The following is a 20771-nucleotide window of genomic DNA, read 5'->3' as shown; positions in this document are numbered from 1 at the left end:
GTTGCACAATGTAATTAAATATGGGATATTCACTGAAGAAGAGAGTGCAGGTGATATTTTGAGCCAGAAATCAGTTAATGACAATCCTAAAGCGAACATTTTTAACTGTATGCTTTATGAAAGAAAAAGAGCAATTACCATTTGTACCATTATTATACGCATCATCCACTAAGATTTTCTCTTTTGAAAAGACAATAGTATTAATTACGTTTTGGAGTGAATCACTCGTGTATTCATCCATTTTCCACATCAGTCACCCTTGTGGCTTTTGAAGTTACCAATTAGTCCCAACTATGAACACATTTACCCAAATGAAACTGTTTGATGACTTCTATGACTCTGACAGTTAGAGATGGTCACGTCTTAGTCAGGCATCAAGTGTTAAAAGGGCACAGCTTTAAATTACTGTGCTAGTCATATAATGACAATTTGATATTTCACATGTAGAAATCATTTTGCAGCCCATATGCACAACGTAAAATATTTTTGCAATGCTCACCTTTTGGATAAGCAGAATTACATATTTTGCCTTTAGTCATTAAGCACATCTTTCATACAGGCCAGTTTTGAACTCCTACACCTATGCTCCATTAGTGCCAGGCTACTAAATTATACCACAAAGGTTGAGATCAGTTGTGGGTGTAAACACCCTGCTGGCTGCTCCCTCACCTCTTCTTGTTGCTGGGAGATTGATGCATTCCATAAAGTAGGTGAAAGAGCTGTATATTACTACTCTACTCCCTGTTCTTTGGGGGAAAATGTCTGACCGCCACATAGTAAATTCCCTAAAGTGACATGATTGAAATCAGGGGTTCACCGGTGGGAAAATCACAGGTTCAAACAACCACTCTGTGGTGCGGTGTGCTGCAGCATTCCTGAGAGTGGCCATTGAGCAGGACATTGGTTGTAACAAGTTAGAAACACTAGTTTTGAGGTTCATTACAGGCATCCATAATTCCCACTTGAAGCTATTTTTCGTGCCAATTCTCCCCACTTCGAGGCAACGGTATTGTTTCACAGATGATTAATTGTTCTTACCTGACCCATTCTTCACATTTTGAGCTTAAGCAGCAAGTGATGGCCGCCCGTGGGGGCATCATAGTCAAGGCTCAAAAGGTGTATCAATTTCAGTGCAATGTTGACTGCATTCTGATGTACTGACCAGTCAAATTTGTGCTTAGTTAATTCTGCCACTAGTTTCAGTTTGGCAATTAATACAATTGAGTGGAATCATTTCATATGCCAAGGAGTTATGCATTATGAATTACTAATCTGATGAACCCATCAACTGATCCTACTGTGCCCCTCCCAAAAAATGGATTAAAAACGTACATGCAACTAGCACTAAATTGGCATCCATTCAATTACAATACAATTTCCAAATAAATTGGCTGCTCCAAATTACGTAGCAGAAATAAGTATGGGTATTTGGAAAGGGGACACAAGCCTCATCTTCCTATTACTTGAACATGCATTTGTACATTTTAATAAAGCAGTTTAAACTGTTTGCTAGCATCTTATCTATTCAGAAACTACACAATTTTGAAAATTTTAGAACCAGAAATTACTTATGTGTTTTCGAGTTTCACCCTTTTTTGAAATACTAAACCTGCAGCTAAATTGCCTACTTGAACTTCAATTTTTATTGGCAAGTTTAAATGAATCGAACATTTAATTTTTTTTGAATAATGAAGACTTTCACATCATAATCAAACTGGCCTCCTCCCCCAAGTTTTCTCTGTGCAGAAAGCCACAGAGACAGGAAATCACATCTGATAGCACTCAGAAGGAAGCTACTGAGAACACCATCAACTGAACTAACGCAGTGGCACAAAAAAAAACTAAATATCCTCTCATTGAGCAATGCAAATTTCTCGTAACCATCTACAGGGTAACACATCAAAGTTTGTAGGGGTGTGGTTTAACATTTCTGCAGAAAGGGTGCGGTTCAACATTTCTGTTCACTTTTTTATTGAAATTCTGCTTTAGCGCTAACACACTCCCTTTAGGTCGATGCATAATTCGAATATACAGCAAATTGTTGTTTTAATACCTGATGTTTGGCATATTTATTTCATTTTAATGTGTAATATTGTACATGCTGGAGTCATCATTCCATTGGACAAAACTGTTACAAATTAACTGTTTTTGGTATCAGAAGCCATTTTGATTCCTGGGAGGCAGAAAAAGATGTCACAACACATTCTGAACCTCTGTATGGAAACAGTACAATGCACAATTTTGCTTGTGTTGTATCAATATGGTCAGAAGCAGCATACATGTGCACTCATAAAAAAAATACAGCAGGAATTAAAAAAAGCTTACTTATGCAATAGAAGCATTCAGAGTAACTATATAACAATCAGCCACCTAAGTGGCAAAAAGACTACCTGGATTTTTTTCAAACTTATTGAACTGTACCTATTTTTTGTAGCAGAAAATGAATATTTTGACTTATTGGCTAGTAAATACTTTTGCACTGGATCTAGGCAGATTACGAAGTGATATTTGATTTGGACACACCCTGTCCACAATTAAATAAAGCACACATTCCCAGAAATTTCAAACATAAAAAAAACAAGACAGGACAGCTAGTCAATGAATATCTGAAAGATAATGCTCATCATTTTATGTCTAAACCCTCAAAACTGGCTATTTGACTGACCAGCTGTGCTTTTTTTTAATATTGTAGTCATCTCTAATAATTAATTTATCCCTCACAGATCTGAACCCTGGTTTTCTTGGATCCTCAAACTAGGGTATAAATGACAGGATTTTTTTGCTTGTGATTGGAGTCAGAAAACAAAGTAGGCAAATAAAATGTAGAGACGAATTATATTTGTTCAAATAAGCTTTCAAGTTTACTAATTGAAATAGACCTGACATCATACGTTTGCATGAATGTAAATTAAGCAATCTACAGCAAGCCATTAAAGGAAGAAGCAAGAACTCGAAACTGAGAAGCATATTTTTTTTTAAAAATGAAAAAACCCAAACGATAGTACATAAAGGGAAGTTATTCAAATAATGGCAAATTACTTAAAATACGACCTTTTCTGAACCCTTAAATTCTCAAGTTCTTAAGATTAGTTCAGCGCATTCATATGAAACTTTCTAAAGCAAAGCCAAACTAAATGCCAGTTAAATTCCCCCAAAAAAATCAAACAAAGGTGATTAGTGAAGGGTCAGGATCATAATCCCACGTTACTTCTCTCATTATATATTCTTCCGAGAGGTTTTTTTTTGTCTAAACAGTTTCATACACTCATTAAGATTTGTGATTGGACGTTAGCCACGTAAGACCTTCAAACAGTCCGTCTCCTGAAGTGGCACAGGACGGCTGCACATACCAATTTCTATCCCGGATGCGGGTCAGACCCAATTTCTCTTGGATTTCGTGCGGTTTCATGGCATCGGGCAGGTCTTGCTTATTCGCAAAGATCAGAATGATGGCTTCCCTCATCTCCCGGTCGTTGATGATGCGGTGCAACTCCTGCCGGGCCTCGTCTATCCGGTCCCTGTCGGCACAGTCCACGACGAATATTAATCCCTGGGTCCCGGTGTAGTAGTGCCGCCACAGAGGCCGGATTTTATCCTGACCGCCCACGTCCCACACGTTAAATTTGACGTTCTTGTAAGTCACTGTCTCCACGTTGAAGCCCACCGTGGGGATGGTGGTGACGGACTGGCCCAGCTTCAGTTTGTACAGGATGGTGGTCTTCCCGGCCGCGTCAAGTCCAAGCATCAATATACGCATTTCCTTGTTCCCGAAAATCCTCGACAGCGCCTTTCCCATCTTTCCGAAAGTACATAAAGAGATTCGCGGCAGCGAAGAGGGAGGGGAGGGAGTCGGTCAGTCAGTCAATCGATCGATCGATCGTGAGAGAGGAGGAGGAGTAGGTGGTGGTGGTGGAGAGGGAGAAGGTGGTGGTGGTGGTGGAGGAAGAAGAAGAAGGAAAAGGCCTCGGCGGAGAGAGAGAGAGAGAAAAAAAAGGGGGTCGTTTCCTGCCGCCCGGCACCCGCCGCCCGGCCCCGGCTCCTCCACACACCGTCCTTCTCTTTCCCCCCCTCCCCCACCCCGTCGATGGAAGAACTAAATGTCCGCACCTCGTCCGCCCTGTGAGGGACCGTGACCGTGATCACAGCGCCGGCATTAACACTCCTCCCAAAGGTCATTCATTCGAGCTCCCTCCCCCCCCCCACCCTCCTCTCTCTGCAGGAAAGGCAGGTTTTCTCTCTCTCTCTCTCTCTCTCTGTGTCGCTCTCTCTCTCTCTCACAACACACCCCTCCTCGATCGATGCGACTCTTCTCTTTTCCTCTTCTCTTCACCACACACAACCCACACTCCCGCGTCGAGACGACGGCACCGGGTGGGTCGGTCGGTCGGTGGCCGATCTCCCGACAGATGAGGGTTTATCTTTGCACGAATTTTCCAGCCGAGTCTCGGTCTCGCTCGTCTCGTCTCGAGCCAAGGCCACCCCCCGCCCTGCCTCCCTCCCCGCCCCCGAGGCTGACTGACTCCCACTGCTCTCCCGCTCCGTCGATCCGTCGGTCGGTCGGTCGGTCGCTCGCTCGCTCGCGCTGCAGCAGCACCGGAAAGGGCGCGGAGCTCAGCCACGGCTTCCCGTCCGCAACCGCGCATGCGGGGTAGCGCCTCTCCGCACCCGCTCGACCGCCTCCTTCGCAGTGCTTCGCGGAGAGCGCAGACACGTCACAGGGAGGGAGGGAGGGAGGGAAGAGCGCCTCCCCGGGGCCGTGATTGACGTGCGGCGGGCGGGCGGGGCGCGCGAGCTGCGGACGGGGGGGGGGGGGAGGGTGTGAGGAGAGGTACGGGCACAAGTGCACCCGCTCGACATATTGATTGTCTCAGTGTGTGTGGGGGGGGGGGGGGGGGAGGGAGGGGGAGGGGCTGAGGAATGGTTCGGCCGTTTGCTTTCCATGACGTAGTACCCGTGTGGGGCGTCACGTCCACGTGAGACACGTCCTTCACAGGAACCTGTCCAGGCCCGGGGGTCAGGTACAAAACCCGGACAGTGACTCCTGGAGCATGGATTGCCAGGCAGCCCTACCGACAACAACGACAACAATACATTTGTTTAGCGCCTTTCACGTCGGGAGGATGTCCCAAGTGGCTGGACAGTGTACAGCATTTCAGACCCCGAGCTGGTGGGAGGGGAAGGGGGGTGACCGATGGCATGGTCGAAGAGGAGGGTCTTGAGGCGGGACTTGAAGGAGGCTAAGGAGGGGCCGAGGCGGAGTGACCGGGGGATGGAGTTCCAGAGGTTGGGGGCAGAGTGGCTGAAGGCTCTCCCGCCAATGGTGGGGCGGGTGGGTCGGGGGACGTGGAACAGGCCAGCGCCGGCTGAGCGGAGGGAACGGGCGGGTTGGTAAGGGGTTAGGAGGTCGCAGAGGTAGGGTGGGGCGAGGCCATGGAGGGCTTTGTATGTGAGGACCAGGATCGTGAATTGGATCCTCAGAAGGATAGGGAGCCAGTGGAGTTGGGGGAGATGGGGTCATGGAGTTTGGTGCGGAAGAGGACACGGGCTGCAGAGTTTCGGATTATCTGCAGTCTGTGGAGGGAGGAGTTGGGAAGGCCGACAAGTAGGGCATTTGCATAGTCGAGCCTGGAGGTGATGAAGGCACGAACAAGAGTTTCAGTGGCCTGAGGGGTGAGGTAGTGGCGGAGTAGGGTGATGTTACGGAGGTGAGGGAAATCAGAGCGGGTCATAGGTTGAATGTGGGGCAGAAAAGCTAGTTGAGGGTTGAACAAGACACCTCGGTTCCTGACTGGCTTAGTGAGTTGTAGTGTGCAACCATGGAGGTTGATGTTGCCGGAGCCTGAGTTGCTTCGGCGCTGATGCGAACCAATCAGGAGAGCCTCAGTCTTGTTCACATTCAACTGTAGGAAATTTGCCCTCATCCAGGACTTGATGTCCGACAGGCAGTCTGTCAGAACAGCAGTGGTCCTGGAGTTGAGGGTGGAGGTAAAAAGATAGAGTTGGGTGTCATCCGCATACATGTGGAAATTGACCCTATGTCTGCAGATGATGTCACCAAGGGGGGGCATGAAGATATTAAAGAGGAGAGGGCCAAGGACCGAACCCTTGGAGAGGAATGGGAGGTTAGAGATGGTGTCAGATGTGACAGTGCAGGGGCTGAAGGAAAAACTGTTAGAGGCAACGAAATGGAGACGGTGAGAGAGATAGGAACTGTACCGGGCAAGAGCAGATCCATAAAGATTGAGTAAAGCGGAGAGGCTGCGTATGAGCGAAGGCGGCAGAGAGCTCGAGGAGGACAAGAAGGGAGAGGGAGCCCTGATCACAGATGTTCAGAATAATAATAATACTTGCATTTGATATAGCGCTTTTCACGTCGGGAGGACGTCCCAAAGCGCTTCACAGAACACACTGTAAAGTGAATTGACTGTATATTTGTGGGTGAACGCGGCAGTCAATTGCACACAGCAATGTTCCACAAACAGTCGAAGATTGAAAATGACCAATTTATTATTATTTTTGGTTTTGGAGGGATTATTATTAGGCTCTGTGTGGAGTAAGGAAACTTGCCCAAGGTTTCGCCCTCTGCCTGGAATTGAACTCAGGTCTCTCACTTGCAAAGCGAGTGCTCTAACCACTGAGCTACAGAACTCCACGTCATTAGTGTATGTATGTAGTGTAGTGTATGTAGTGTAGTGTATATAGTGTAGTAGAATGTCATTAGTGACTTGACCAGGGCTGTTTCCGTGCTGGAAGCCAGATTGGAGGGCTTCAAAGAGGGAATGGCGAGGGAGAAAGGAGTGGCGCTGAGTCGCGATGACTCGTTCCAGGACCTTGGAGAGGAATGGGAGGTTAGAGATGGTGCTGTAGCTGGAGAGGAGGGATAGATCCAGGGAAGGTTTTTTCAGGATGGGGCTGATGACGGCTGTTTTTAGGGGGGTGGGAACTGAACCGGTAGACAGGGAGAGGTTGATGACATTGGACAGGAGGGGAGCCAGAAGGTGGAGCTGGGAGACGAGGAGAGAGGTGGGGAGCAGGTGGTGGGTTTGAGTTTGTGGACAGTTGCGGTGAGGGAGGAAGGAGAGATCGGGTCGAAGGAGTATAGGAGGTATGGGTGGGGGGTGGGTCATGAGGGAGAGGTGATGTGGGGGTGGCTGTGGACGGGGTTGAGATGGCTGAACGTATCCCCTCGATTTTAGATTTGAGGAAGTCCAGCATCTCGTCACAGTTGGAGTTTGAGGAGAGAATGGGCGAGGTATGGGAAGGTGGACGTCGGAGACGGTTAATGGTGGAAAAGAGAAGCCGGGAGTTGTCCTTTGCCTCTAAGATAACCTTAGAGTAGAAGGAGGATTTGTCGGAGGCAAGAGCGGAGCGGTAGATCTTGGTGTGGTGAAGCCAAATCTGCAGATGGACCGTAAGTTTGGATTTGGTCCAGGCGCGTTTGGCAGCTCGTACTTGTGCCTTGAGGGAAGGGAGGTACCTAGCCGACTAGCTGGGGTAACCAGGAGCAGAGATCATCACAAACTTGGGAGACAAGTTGGGACAGAGAGCGGGGGAACAGGTTTGATCAGGATAGCTCTTTTCAAAGAGCCGGCAAAGACCCGATGGGCCAAATGGCCTCTTTCTGCGCTGTATAATTGTATGATTCTATGATCGTGCATGGCCTATGTTTGCCACCTATGAAAGCAGAGGCAATGTCGACTGTGTTTCTCAGCGTCTTCTGTCAATGTCAAATGGAGAGAGATGTTTGTAAAACGGTACTTGCATCGAACAAAGCAGGACGACGAACATATTTCTCTGTGTTCCCATTTCTCATAAAGGATTCAGAGATCAGCCGGAAGGTTATATCATAATCATGTTAATTGAACAAGACCTCTAATTATTTTCATTATTTTATGAATTACATAATTGGAATATATTTAATTCCACCAGTACAAAACTCACACACTGGATCTACTGTATATGACAACCCACAGGCATTAGAGTGGAGAAGACTAGGCTATCAGGAATTTTGATCTGGGTTATTTGTTTCAATTTAGGTAGGAAGCTCTTCTACATATAATATCATCTGTATGAAATGCAACGATGTAGAACCTCTCTACAGTCCTCTCAAAAATGGAAGGTCTAGAGAAATCAAATTATAAAATGTCTCTGGGGTAAAAATACGTGGTGCACAATTTTAATGGGAACTCCCATTGGTAACCCACATTGCCAAAGGCAATACACATACTGCTCAACAAAATTTTTATCCATATGGTTCCGGTCAGAGATGAAATTTCTGTGTTATTCAACTGGATATTTTGGGCTGGCAAAGCTTGTAACCTTTTGAAATTTTAGCTACAGTACCATAATGATAAACAATGTACATAACCCTAATGGTCACTGCTGTGATTTTCTGGTAGATGGTAGAGATGGATTAGAGAAATGATTCCTGAATATACTGGTCTGAACATTTTTTGATTTCTTGTGCACATTCTTCTATTGAGTACAGTATTTCAAGCTAACGTTTGATCAATTCCACTTTGTCTCGACACTTACACTATCTCAGTGCATCCATTATATTCCCCTCCATGATATGACAACTCTTAAGTGCATGTGGAGTACTGTATCTCAATGGTTAGAGCACTCAACAAGAACAACAACAAAATTACATTTATATGGCGCCTTTCATGTTGGGAGGACGTCCCAAGGTGCTGGACAGACAGAGTTTCGGACCCGAGCTGAGGGTTGGGGTGGGGGAGGGCAGAGGGGGAAGCAGGGAGATCGATAGCATAATCGAAGAGGAGGGTCTTGAGGTGGGTCTTGAAGGTGGCGAGGGAGGAGGCGAGACGGAGGGACTGCGGGATGGAGTTCCAGAGGGTGGGTGCAGAGTGGAGGAAGGCCCGCCCGCCGATAGTGGGGCGAGCAAAGCGGGGACGTGAAGCAGGCCAGAGCCCGCTGAGCGAAGGGAGAACAAGATGGTAGGGGGTTAGGAGGTCGGAGAGGTAAGGGAGAGCAAGATCATGGAGGGCTTTGAAGGTGAGGACCAGGATCTTGAACTATATCCTCTGTGATGGGAAGCCAATGGAGTTGGGCAAGGATGGAGGTGATAGGGTCACAGAGTCGAGAGCGGGAGAGGACACGGACTGCAGAGTTCTGGATGATCTGCAGCCTGTGGAGGGAGGAGTTGGGGAGGCCAACAAGCAATGAGTTTGCAGTTGAGCCTCGATGTAATGAAGGCATGTATGAGGGTTTTCTGTGGCCTGCGGTGGGAGATAGTGTCGTAGCCGGGCGACGTTGTGGAGGTGGAGGAAGGCAGAGCAGGTCATGGCGCAATGTGGGGTAGAAAGGATAGTTGAGGGTCAAACAACATCAACAACAAGATTACATTTGTATAGCGCCTTTCATGTCGGGAGGATGTCCCAAGGCTCTGGACAGTGTACAGCATTTCAGACCCAAGCAGGCGTCAGGGGGGGAAAAGGGAGGTGGGATGGCCGATGGCATGGTCGAAGAGGAGGGTCTTGAGGTGGGACTTGAAGGAGGCTAAGGAGGGGGTGAGGCGGAGTGATTGGGTCTGGAGCTGAGGGTGGAAGCAGAAAGATAGAGTTGGGTGTCATCTGCATACATGTGGAAGTTGACCCCATGTCTGCGGATGATGTCACCAAGGGGGAGCAATAGATATTAAAGAGGAGGGGACCGAGGACCGAGCCCTGAGGAACGCCGCACGAGATGGTCCGGGGGCTAGAGGAGAAGCCATTTGAGGAGATGAAGTGCAGGCAGTGTGAGAGGTATGATCTGAACCAATCACTCGCCTCGCAAGTGAGAGACCTGGGTTCAATTCCCAGGCAGGGCGAAATGTTGGGCAAGGTTCCTTATTCCGCACGCCTCTGCTTACCTAGTAGTAAGTAGGAACCCGGTTGTTAGTCGGTGTTGGTGGATCCCTTTTCCGGGGGTAATAAGTCCTTCAAAAAAAAATTGGACACTACTTTGCGCAATTGGCTGCCACGTTTCGCCCACAAATATACAGTGAATTCACTTTACAGTATAACCTGTGAAGAGCTTTGAGTTGCCTCAATGCCGTGATAAGACGATATATCAAATGCAAGGATTATCATTATTAAAAGACCTATAATGTGTATGTATCCTGAAGAACACTTATTGTGATGGTATACAATTCCACAGGTAAAATCAGCCCTCTAGAACCTTGCACAAGAGAATGGCCATTCATGTGCCCCTTCATGACCCTTGAAGTAATCAGTGGCACACTATTAAATGGGTCATTTCAGCCTCCAATCTTGTCCGTAACACAATGTCTACCGACACATACTTTCTCGCAGTGTTAATGGATAGTAATCAGAAGCAGAAATCTGATTTGAGGACTCCGGAGGGCAATTGTAGAATTCTCTATGGCTGGACTTTCAGCCACTACGCCCCTAAACTCTGTAACACTCTTCCTCTTCCTCTATCCCTCCACCTTGCCCCTTCCTTCCCCATTTTCAAGTCGCACCCGAAGACCTTCCTCTTTGACTGTGCCCGCGGTCCACTTCCCCCTCTCCCTGGCTCGCAGTTTTGCTCCGCCACTGTCAAGCGCTCTGGGACGCTACCCTGCGTGAGGGGTGCTATATAAATGCAAGTTGTTGTTGCCCAAACTCAAATCAGCTAACTCAGCACAGAACAAACTAAGAATCAAACCTGGGCTTTCTTGGTCTGCAACAACAACAATTTGCATTTATACAAAGCGCTTGAATAATAATCCTTGCATTTGATATAGCGCCTTATCATGTCATTGAGACGCCTCAAATCCCTTCACAGAGTATACTGTAAAGTGAATTGACTTATATTTTATGGGTGAAACGTGACAGCCAATTGCAAACAGCAGTGTCCCACAAACAGCATGGCTGTGAACTTGGTCAGTGCTTTTGTAAACAGACTTATTTGGGGAGTATGAAAATGTACTTCCTAATCAAAGCACCCTTATTTTTCCCTCAAAGTGTTACCCACTTTAGTTCAATACTATGTATATATATTTTAATTAGATTCTAAAATCCACAAGTCCAATAGGTAATGGGAGAAAGGGAAGAATGGGGTCATGTTGCTTCTGCTACAGTCTACAACGTCTCACGCTGATTCTAACACCCAAGTCTGTTTCTGATGGCAGATGGCAGTGCAAGGGTGTGTACACGGGTGGTAGCTGATGTGAGGATATTAAACTCAATGTCGTATTGTCATGTGAGACTGTTTACTGTTGTCAATTGGAACAGATGACATTTGGACTGTAAACACCAAACAGTGTAAGCATGCAACTGTTATCCAAGGAACATCTGGAATTGCTAATATACTGTGTTCACTTAAATTGAATGCTCACATTGTATAATAACTGCTGAAGGAATTCCTGTACAAAGTGCAGATGGACTGCAGTCTCTCTTTTTCAATGATTTGCCTGCAAATTATAGTTTCTAAATCAACCAACCAAGGCCTGTTTGTACTTTGCCCTTTGCTCTCAGAAACAAACTAAATTCTATTGATGTGTACAGTTCTTGGTTGAAAATACAGTAAATCTCTTAGTGAAGGCAAAAGATTAAAAACAGAACCCTCAGATCAGCAAACAGGTTGGAATTAAATGCCACTGTTATTATGGGTTAAAGGGCTGCAACTCAATGTGTTACTGAGAATTGTGTGTTAACCGAGACATTATGTTCCCTTGTGATTTTTCGTTGCTTTCAAAATTTTACACTTAAATGTCTCTTGTATTCTTTAATATCCTACTTGTTTTTTTGTGTTACTTTCCCATTGTTATTCTTCTCAGTATTTCTTGTCCTCCTACTCAAATATCTGAGTTTATTTTTTTAACCAGCCACCTACTCTCTGGAGATCTTTCGTGCAACCAAACTGCTGCTATATTTCCATAGTTGTAATATCAGGTTGAGGCCTTGCACTCACTACATTGGTGACTGATGTTCTCCACTCTACAGTTTTAATTTGTGGTAGTTTTAATTTGACACTCCCACCACCACATGCCATTTTCTGTCAGGACTCCAATCCCAAAAAGAATTTGGTAAAGAAATAACTTAACAGATCAGAAATGGCTGATTGTCTCACTGAATCCAACATTTGCCAGCAAGTGGGTGGCAGTTTAAGAACACTTGAGAAGACTGCACTATTATTTAGAAAAGTTGGCAGGCTCAAGCCTTTGCCAATACTGCCCTTTTAACTGTCTGTTAGGATGTGTGTGGGAGAAGCCTAGGATAACTCGTCCTCCAAAGTTTTCTTAATTGTGGATAACCCAAGGACCTCCTCACGTAAGCTTATAGACTGGGAACCTTCTGTGTGGGGAACACAGGATCATGTTGTATGATACATCAATTCCGCTGAAGTAATGAGGATTGTTTTCAGCGTGAGGAGACAAAGGGCTGAAAACTGATACTAGGTAATAAAAAGACACCTCTATGTGTTCAGTCTCACAAGTGCCGGAAAGACAGTAGCCCTGACATTATGGAGGGTTTGTTTGTGTGTGTGTGGGGGTGGGGGGGTGGGGGCGGTTGAGGTGGGGGCATGAAATTACTTCAGTTGAAAGAAGTTGCATGGGTAGCCTGCTCCCAAAAAACACCCTTGTTCTAAAATATTCAGTGGACAGAGGAATGAAGCAGATGCAGAAGCAGTTCAAGGTCAAACAATTAATAGGAAGAGCTAACTTTGAGTAAATTATTTATTTTCTATCCACATCATTATTTCACGAACCTGTTATAATGGCACATTCATACTGGTTTGATCCTTGATTCATGAATTTGGCAATCATCCAGCACAAATAATTGCTCAGCAAGGATTAGTCCACCCATTAAGACTTTGGCTGACAGGGATCAGGACAAGTATACTTCACCATGTTTCATTGATAAACCAGGCAGACTTGGTAATCATTTACAGTGCATCAGATTACTGCAGACCTGGTGATTCCACAGAAAACCAGAGAGACCACAATCATTTCCCCTTAAAGAGGATATTGTTTATTGCTTTGATCAACCTCAAAAGGGTAAAGGGTTCAGGCTAATCCATCAGCATTGAACGCAGAAAATCAGGCCCCAATGCTTATCTGAACAAGATCCCTGGGATGTTATATTCATAAAGCAAATAAGCTGTTTCTCTGTACAGTATATTTTGGCAAAATCTTGTATTAAGATTCTTCTGTCATAGCTGTAAAGTAACATTTGTACTGAATAAAAAGAAGGCAAGAGTATTTTTGTAGATATTTGACATATTTTGCTTGTGTTTCTTCCGTATTTCTTCTAATCCACTTATTTGCTTCTAGTCTGGTCCGTAAATCATGTGGTCCTAAACACCCAGTGCCCTCTAGAGGGAAGCTGAAATAAATATTTCAGTTCTTACACTGTACAACACGTTTTTGTATATAGTTCATTATTTGTGCTAATTGTAAGGGCAGACTACATTAATAATATGGAATACTGAATTCAAACCCCCAGTCACATCAGGGTTAGGGTTAATGTATTTCTGTATTTTTATAGTACCTTTTATATCTTTAGGGTAACCCTGTAGTTTTAAAATGCGTAGTAAGAAATTCTACGATTGGTGCAGTTCCCTTTGGACAACATATTTTTGCTTAATATCTTCATTCTGGAACAATGAAATGCTAGATACATACAATGAGTATGTTCTGAAATGTTCAGTGATGAAGATATAGTTAGTGAACTTAGTGGAATATTTCTTTCCTTTTCCAAAAGCAGAATTTTCAGTAGTCAAGTGCACCACCTATTGTCTGTTTCTGGGAATGCAAATTCTGGCTGAATTAGGCTTCAAATTCAATTATGACTATATAATAATATTGCATTTGATAAGAGCATCTATACCATCAAAACATCTCAAAGAGCTTCATAAAGAATTACTGTCAAGTGTCAAGTAAATGAGGGAGCCAATTTGTACCTAACAATGCCCCCCAAAATTGCCATGACTAATTTATCTGGAGGATTGTTGGCCTGGATTTCAGGACAGGTTCCTTCTCTTCTGAAATGTATTATGGGATCTGTAGCCTATAGACCACCTGACTAGTTTTATTTTATGTTTTATGTTTCATTATTAAAAATACCTCTATTTACAGGGTACAGTATTGTTTTTTTTCTGAAGGATCAATTCAAGGATGCTTTACATTGACATGTTCTGAAATATCCTGAGGTTGCTGGTGCTCAGGACCTCCTGCATATATATATAGAGAGAGAGAGAGAGATAGAGCGAGAGGATTGAAATCACCAGTGGCAATTCTGGTTGCAATCTTAATTTTCTGGTGTATACCTTCATCGATCTCTGGGGGATGGCTATATGGAGCACCAGTGCCAAACCCAATTACTGGCCTCTAAAGGCAGCTCTGACTTGTCCATAGACATTAAAAAAAAATGGCTGGAGGCATCAGGAAGAACCATTTATCCGGCTGTCTCAACTGTTGTCGGTTCCAGATAGAAAAGGTTGCTTGCTGTGAACTACAGAATAAGGCAGACTTTCCAGTGGCTTGTGCAAGTGTATCCTAGCTCCAAAATCAGTTCTTTAGCTAGGATTGTCATGATTACCCGCCACCTCTACTATACAATCCTTCCCCACTCATGGCGAGCCTGCATCCCTCTAAACTGTTTTTTTTTACCTCGATATACCTCGACCATTATAGAGACTGGCAGTTTGAAAATATGTCACAACACAGTGTGCACATGCAGATATTTTCAACCTGATGGCGGTGGTGAGAAATTAGAACGTGGGATTCTGAAGTGAATTTTGTGTGCCTGTTTAATGGTCAGTGCATCTAAAAATGTAGTGTCATTTTGAAGTGAATTTTGTGTGCCTGTTTAATGGTCAGTGCATCTAAAAATGTAGTGTCATTTTTCATTCAGTTTTCCAACAGGATGTCATATTCAGCAAGATAGCACACCAATCCAAGATTCTCTTGCAAAACTAAATATAGTCTGAGGGAATTTGGTCAGCCAAAGCTTCAGGGTAGTGAATATGTACTTCCCTAGCTGCTCTAAGCAGACATTGGGGATTATTATGTGCCATGTTTAAACCATGTGTAAATGCTGATGTACAAAGGGAATTATAGGGGACTTTAGTAATTGTAATTAACAACAAAATGAAAATGATTTGTTGTTGAATACATAATTAATAAATCCTATTAATTAGCATTGGTTGTTAATTACAGGCATTTAGTACACCCCTTTTTTGTACAATTTGGTTGACACTTGATTTATGGTGTTTTATGCATGATGCACAATGGAGCCCATAATTAGTAATGTTCTACAAGCTATACAGAACTAGCAGAAGCAATACAAAACTTCTGACATCAGACTTGGATTTATAAGATAGAGCTTTCAAAAGTTTCTTTCTTTCTAGCACAAATCTATCATATCTCAAGATGCCACAAATACTTTAATGTTTTGCTTCCTCTATAACTCTGAAAATTGCAAAGGATACATGAAATTTGAAAGCCGACTGGAAATACAAAGGAATGGATGCTAAATGCAGATAACTGATGCTAATTATGCTTTTAAGAATACTTTCAAAAGTAGTTGTGGCTGATTACATGAAAGCCTTTAGCTAAAATGTCACATGAGAAGTGAGATGATTTCAAAGAAGCAGTTGTCAGTGAAGCAACAATAAGCAAAATAGTCAATTGACTAGGCACATATTAACACAATGAAAACTGAGTGTCAGGATATAAAAGCTCTGTTATCATTTAGCTGTAAAAAGATTGTCTTATTAATTTTCAAAGTAGGTATTGATGTGGTTTCAAACATAGAAGAAAGAAGCAAATTGCATAAATAATCAGCATTCTGTGAACTGGAGTCTCTTGAACATAATGAGGCATTAAACATTACTAGATATTAGTCCCAAGAGATGGTGAGGGAGCTCGCTCAGAATGACAGTGGCTATATAAAATATACCACAACAGTATAACAGGCCCATTCTTAATCACAGTGTGAGAACATGGCATCCACAAAACAAAAGCATCCACAAAACAAAAGCATCCACAAAACAAAAAACAATAATAAATTGATCACTTCAATCGACGATTGTTTGTGGAACACTGCTGTGCGCAATTGGCTGCCGCGTTTCGCCCACAAATATCCGGTCAATTCACTTTACAGTCTATTCTGTGAAGCGCTTCGAGACATTGAGAAGACGTGAAAAGCGCTATATCAAATGCAAGATTATTATTATTATTATAACGTTGTAAACCAGCAAAGCTCTACTCCTCACTTCCAACAACATATAAACATTGAATTCAGAATTTCCATCCTGATTTTGCAAGTGCTTTTCTCTGATGTACATGGCCAGGCTGGCAACATTAATGCTGATATCTGAATTTCCTTCATTTCAGACCCAGTGATGACATGGTTACATAAGAATAGCTAATCACTGCGTTTGTGGTATTTTTTAATTAGAAAAGAGCCATCTCCTGAAATCCAGAAATGAAATTATATGTTTTTCCACATCCAGTTTGCCTTTTCAGATGTCCTTCTCGGGTTTCTCTACAGTGATAAAGTAGTGTAATGCTGACCACAAAATATTTCCTCATATAAATTATGCTTACTATTAGCACTTTTAGCATATGCCCGCTGCAAAATCCAGCTCAAATCTGCTACAAAAGGACAGTAGTCCATTCTGTTCTGACTCCACCATTTGTATTAAGAAATCCCTTTGGAAATACCACTTTTGGGAAAGTATAACATATTTACAAGGAACCTCCCCAAGATGCTCAAAGTTCTTATTTGGGGGAAAAGGTTAATACAGTTTGTAAAATTATTTTCTGGTCTAAAAATACAACACTAATGAAAATTCCTTTACAAAGGGGTTTAATGATGCATGGGTTCAGGTACACAGAACAAAACTGCCTAAGATTCAGCATTTATCAATGCTATAGAGTCAATAGAGGGTGGCTAATATTATTGACTATTCTCAAGATAATAATAATATTATATGATATAGTGCTTATCAAGTTGTCGTTACTTCGCTTCACAGGATATATTGTAAACTGCTGTGACTGTGTGTATGTTGTGGGTGATGATGGGGCTAATGCACATTTTCAACTTGAAGCAGAGTGAGTGGTAGAAAAGTGTAAACATATTTTATGTGTTAATATAGTACTGCCAATCCTCACCTTGAGTAAAAATGTCAAAAATATCCTTCTAAAAATATAAAATGCCATATCTTTAATATCTGGTCTGTGTTGGACTTTGAGCTCTATTGATATGCACCTACTATTATACAAAAACCATTAGCTGTCATTTTGAATGCATGGAAATTTGTAGCAGGTAATTTAAAGGGAATAAAATAAAATTGATACATGTACTAGAATTGTATTGATTTTATAGAAAGATACCAATTACAGCACAGCGAGAGGTCATTTGGAGCACGATGGTCATAAATCAAGTAATTATTGAATTCATTATTAGCTACACGTGCAAAGGAGATAAAATATTCACAAATATTTGAGAAAGGAATTAAATAATTCTAACTAAGTACTTGCACGATAATACCGTTAAAAAGCTTTTAGTTGGCATTAATAATAATAATAATAATCTTTGCATTTGATATAGCGCTTTTCATGTCTTCTAGACGTCTCAAAGCGCTTCACAGAATAGACTGTAAAGTGAATTGACTATATTTGTGGGCAAAATGCGGCAGCCAATTGCACACAGCAGCGTCTCGCAAAACAGTCGTGGATTGAAATGACCAATTTATTATTGTTCTGTTTTGGAGGGATTATTATTAGGCGTGTGGAGTAAGGAAACTTGCCCAAGGTTTCACACTTCCAGGAATTGAACCCAGGTCTCTCGCTTGCAAAGCGAGTGCTCTCACCACTGAGCTACAGGACTCCACCATTGAAATATATAATAATCCTTGTATTTGACATAGTGCCCCATCACGTCTTCAAGTATTTCCAGAGACAAACTTAATCTAATTTAATGGAAAGGCTACTCACTTCGGAGTGGTGATAGGACATTTGTGATCTTTTTATAGTGGAGCAAAATTGTAACATTTCTAAATTAAGTAACATTTAAATTTCTAAATTAAGTAACATTTCTAAACTACATATTCTATCATATGATAATGATCTTTAAACAAACAAATATGTTAAATACTCTGCCAGCATCAGTATTGCAGTTGGGTGGGAAGAGCAAACTAGTTCAGTAATGGGATAGTTTCCACACTGCAAGTGTATATCATCTTACCGTAAACATTGCGTCAAAGTTCCTAACAACAAACAAAGCATTGCAACAGGTACTTAGACACAGGTTACCGCAATGTTTGATTCCCTTCTACATCTACAGTATTTTGTAAATAGTGTAGAATTCATTACAACTATTTGTAACAATTTATTAAACTTATAATTCTTTCACAAGAATGTTTTAAGTTTTCAAGGTGAACAATGTAACCTTTAACAAACAGCATGTAAAATCTTAACGATATCTCAAAGGCAGAATCTGAAGAGTTATCAGAAAAATCTTTGACTTACCCATTGATAAGGAGCATTTAAACGGTATGTCATGAAGGTCAAATATTACCTGTGTCTTCCAGAGACAAACTTAATTTAATGGAAAGGCTACTCACCTGGGAGTATTGATAGGACATTTGTGATCTTTTTATAATAGAGCAAAATTGTACAGTAGCTTCCTTTCTGAGAAGAGCTACACAACAAGAAGGATGTGAAACAATTCACCAATGAAAACAGATCATCAATTTATTTCCCTTATGCTTGGTCATTGAATTACATTGAAACTGTTGGCACACTGCCACGGAGGATGGTGCCATCTGCACAAAAACAGCCATAGTGTCTGTATTCATTGAGTGATAAATGATACAAGAGAAGTCTGGACTGAATTTGTGACAGCTGCTTCATGTTACAGGTTTTCATACCAACAATTTTAATCATTCACTTTTCAAAAATAAGGGCGCAAAGTAATGGGATGTGTAGGTTACCCAAGCACACCAATTAAAAACATATATAATATTTCTGCAGCGCAGAATCAAATAAAACTTTTTATTGTGTTTGGGGCGTGATGTTCAAAGATTCAATTAGAATTCACATTATTGTAACAATATAAGTAGGGGCTAGTGTGACTCCTGTTTGGAAGATGTCAAAGAATAATACTGATATTTTGCTTGTATAGTGATGTATCAAGCAGACTTTGAACGTGACGATGATTTTGCGTGAAAGTTTATGGCCAAAATGCAGAGGAAACTCCATAAACCTGCTTGGGAAGTAAAAGACTGATTTCCCAGGAGATAAAATAAACCATGTAGTGAAATTTAATCAGCAGCCTCAGTCTCTGATCTCCATCATTTTCTGGAAAGGCCAGGAGACAATCACAACTATCTGACAAGCATCTATTCAGAAGAGTTTCAAGAACCATAAATTCACTGACTAGTCAAACAAGGGCTGAATCAAACAGATTTAATGGATGGAAATTTTTTAAAATCCAATTTTTCTCCCTTATGCTCCTGATGGTGGGGTCTGGTTCCACCGGTATCTGATGCTCTCTGGTTTTGACCAGCAGTTTGAAGATATCCCACAAATTGACTGGTGATATATAGGATGCTGGAGATAGATAGTTGCTGCAGTGGGCAACTTATTGGTTCCCTGCATTATTATTATTATTTTCACTATGATACACTGTATATCGAATGCAAGGATTATTATTATTATTATGGTCCCAAAATCATGTACAAAAAAATTTGAAAACACTGGTGTATACACTTTGTACGTTTGATCATCTACTGCAGTTAAATCTCATGTTAATTTTGTTTCCTCTCAGAACCCATTAAGTTTGGCTGTAACTTGAACTAATTTAAATTTACTTAAATTTACTTGAACACAACTTATAATACTACGCACATTTAATTTTATGTAACACCCATATTAATATAGAATCACTGCCATGAACCTATTAAGAGATTTTCAGGCAAGCACAACATACACTGGCACTATTCAGTTGAGAGGATAATGTTGCATTTTGGTTTTGATACAATACTGTCAATATATTATTATTTTTCCCTTATATCTGCTCCATGTAAGCATAACATTCAAAAGCTGTTAAGTCCTGTTGAAGTTTCCTATGGTAGTCAGTGAAAGGCTGGTTAGATTGGAGATGTAGTCGGTGCACTTGAGGAAACTCTACTCAGTGTGTCTTGATGCCCCGTTGTGGCCACCTAATATATTCCTGTGTATTTTCCCCTCCCACCTATTCATTTTAATCCATAATAAGTGCCTTCCTATTGCTAGGTTCAAAAATTTGTCCACCAATGTCACACTTTGATGATATAGTCACTGACTCATGGAACAGTATTCGCCTACTGGCATTGACAAACTGTGTTACAGCAGTGATATGATGCACAGAATAATGTACATAATGAACTGCAAATTGCAAAAGACCTTGCAGTTGAAATCTGTCTTAGGGATTGTTTGTCTGTGGGAACCAGCCATTGACAATCCCAGCAATTATTCAGATTTTAACCTGTATTAAGAGATCACCTGCAGTCAATGCCTAAAGTGGCCATTCAGATCAACTTCACTACAAATATTTAGATTTGCCTAGACATTTAAAGAGCAGACGCCCTGCAGCTTAGTGGCAAGTGCTTGCAGTGTTCATTGCTCTTGGATTTCTAGATTGTTATTTCTGTTTGTAATTCTTATAGTGCTAGTCTTTCATTTAAAATCTGTGAGTGCCATTCAAAGGAAGTTAATTCATTGTTGCAAAGCTACGGTCTTACAGGTTCAAAAACAGTTAATACAGTTTAACAGA

At 42.2% G+C, this 20771-nt stretch overlaps 1 protein-coding gene across 1 annotated transcript; it reads right to left on the bottom strand.

The window, feature by feature from the left end:
* Positions 1-2041: 2041 nt before the first annotated feature.
* On the bottom strand, positions 2042-4220 carry arf6b (ADP-ribosylation factor 6b). The gene has a single exon (XM_007888213.2). The coding sequence runs from the start codon at positions 3794-3796 to the stop codon at positions 3269-3271; it is 528 nt and encodes a 175-aa protein (XP_007886404.1). The 5' UTR covers positions 3797-4220; the 3' UTR covers positions 2042-3268.
* Positions 4221-20771: the final 16551 nt, after the last annotated feature.

The sequence above is a fragment of the Callorhinchus milii genome, unplaced genomic scaffold, assembly GCF_018977255.1.
Source record: "Callorhinchus milii isolate IMCB2004 unplaced genomic scaffold, IMCB_Cmil_1.0 Scaffold9, whole genome shotgun sequence".
NCBI lineage: Eukaryota > Metazoa > Chordata > Chondrichthyes > Chimaeriformes > Callorhinchidae > Callorhinchus > Callorhinchus milii.
This window is presented reverse-complemented; position numbering and strand designations above follow the sequence as displayed.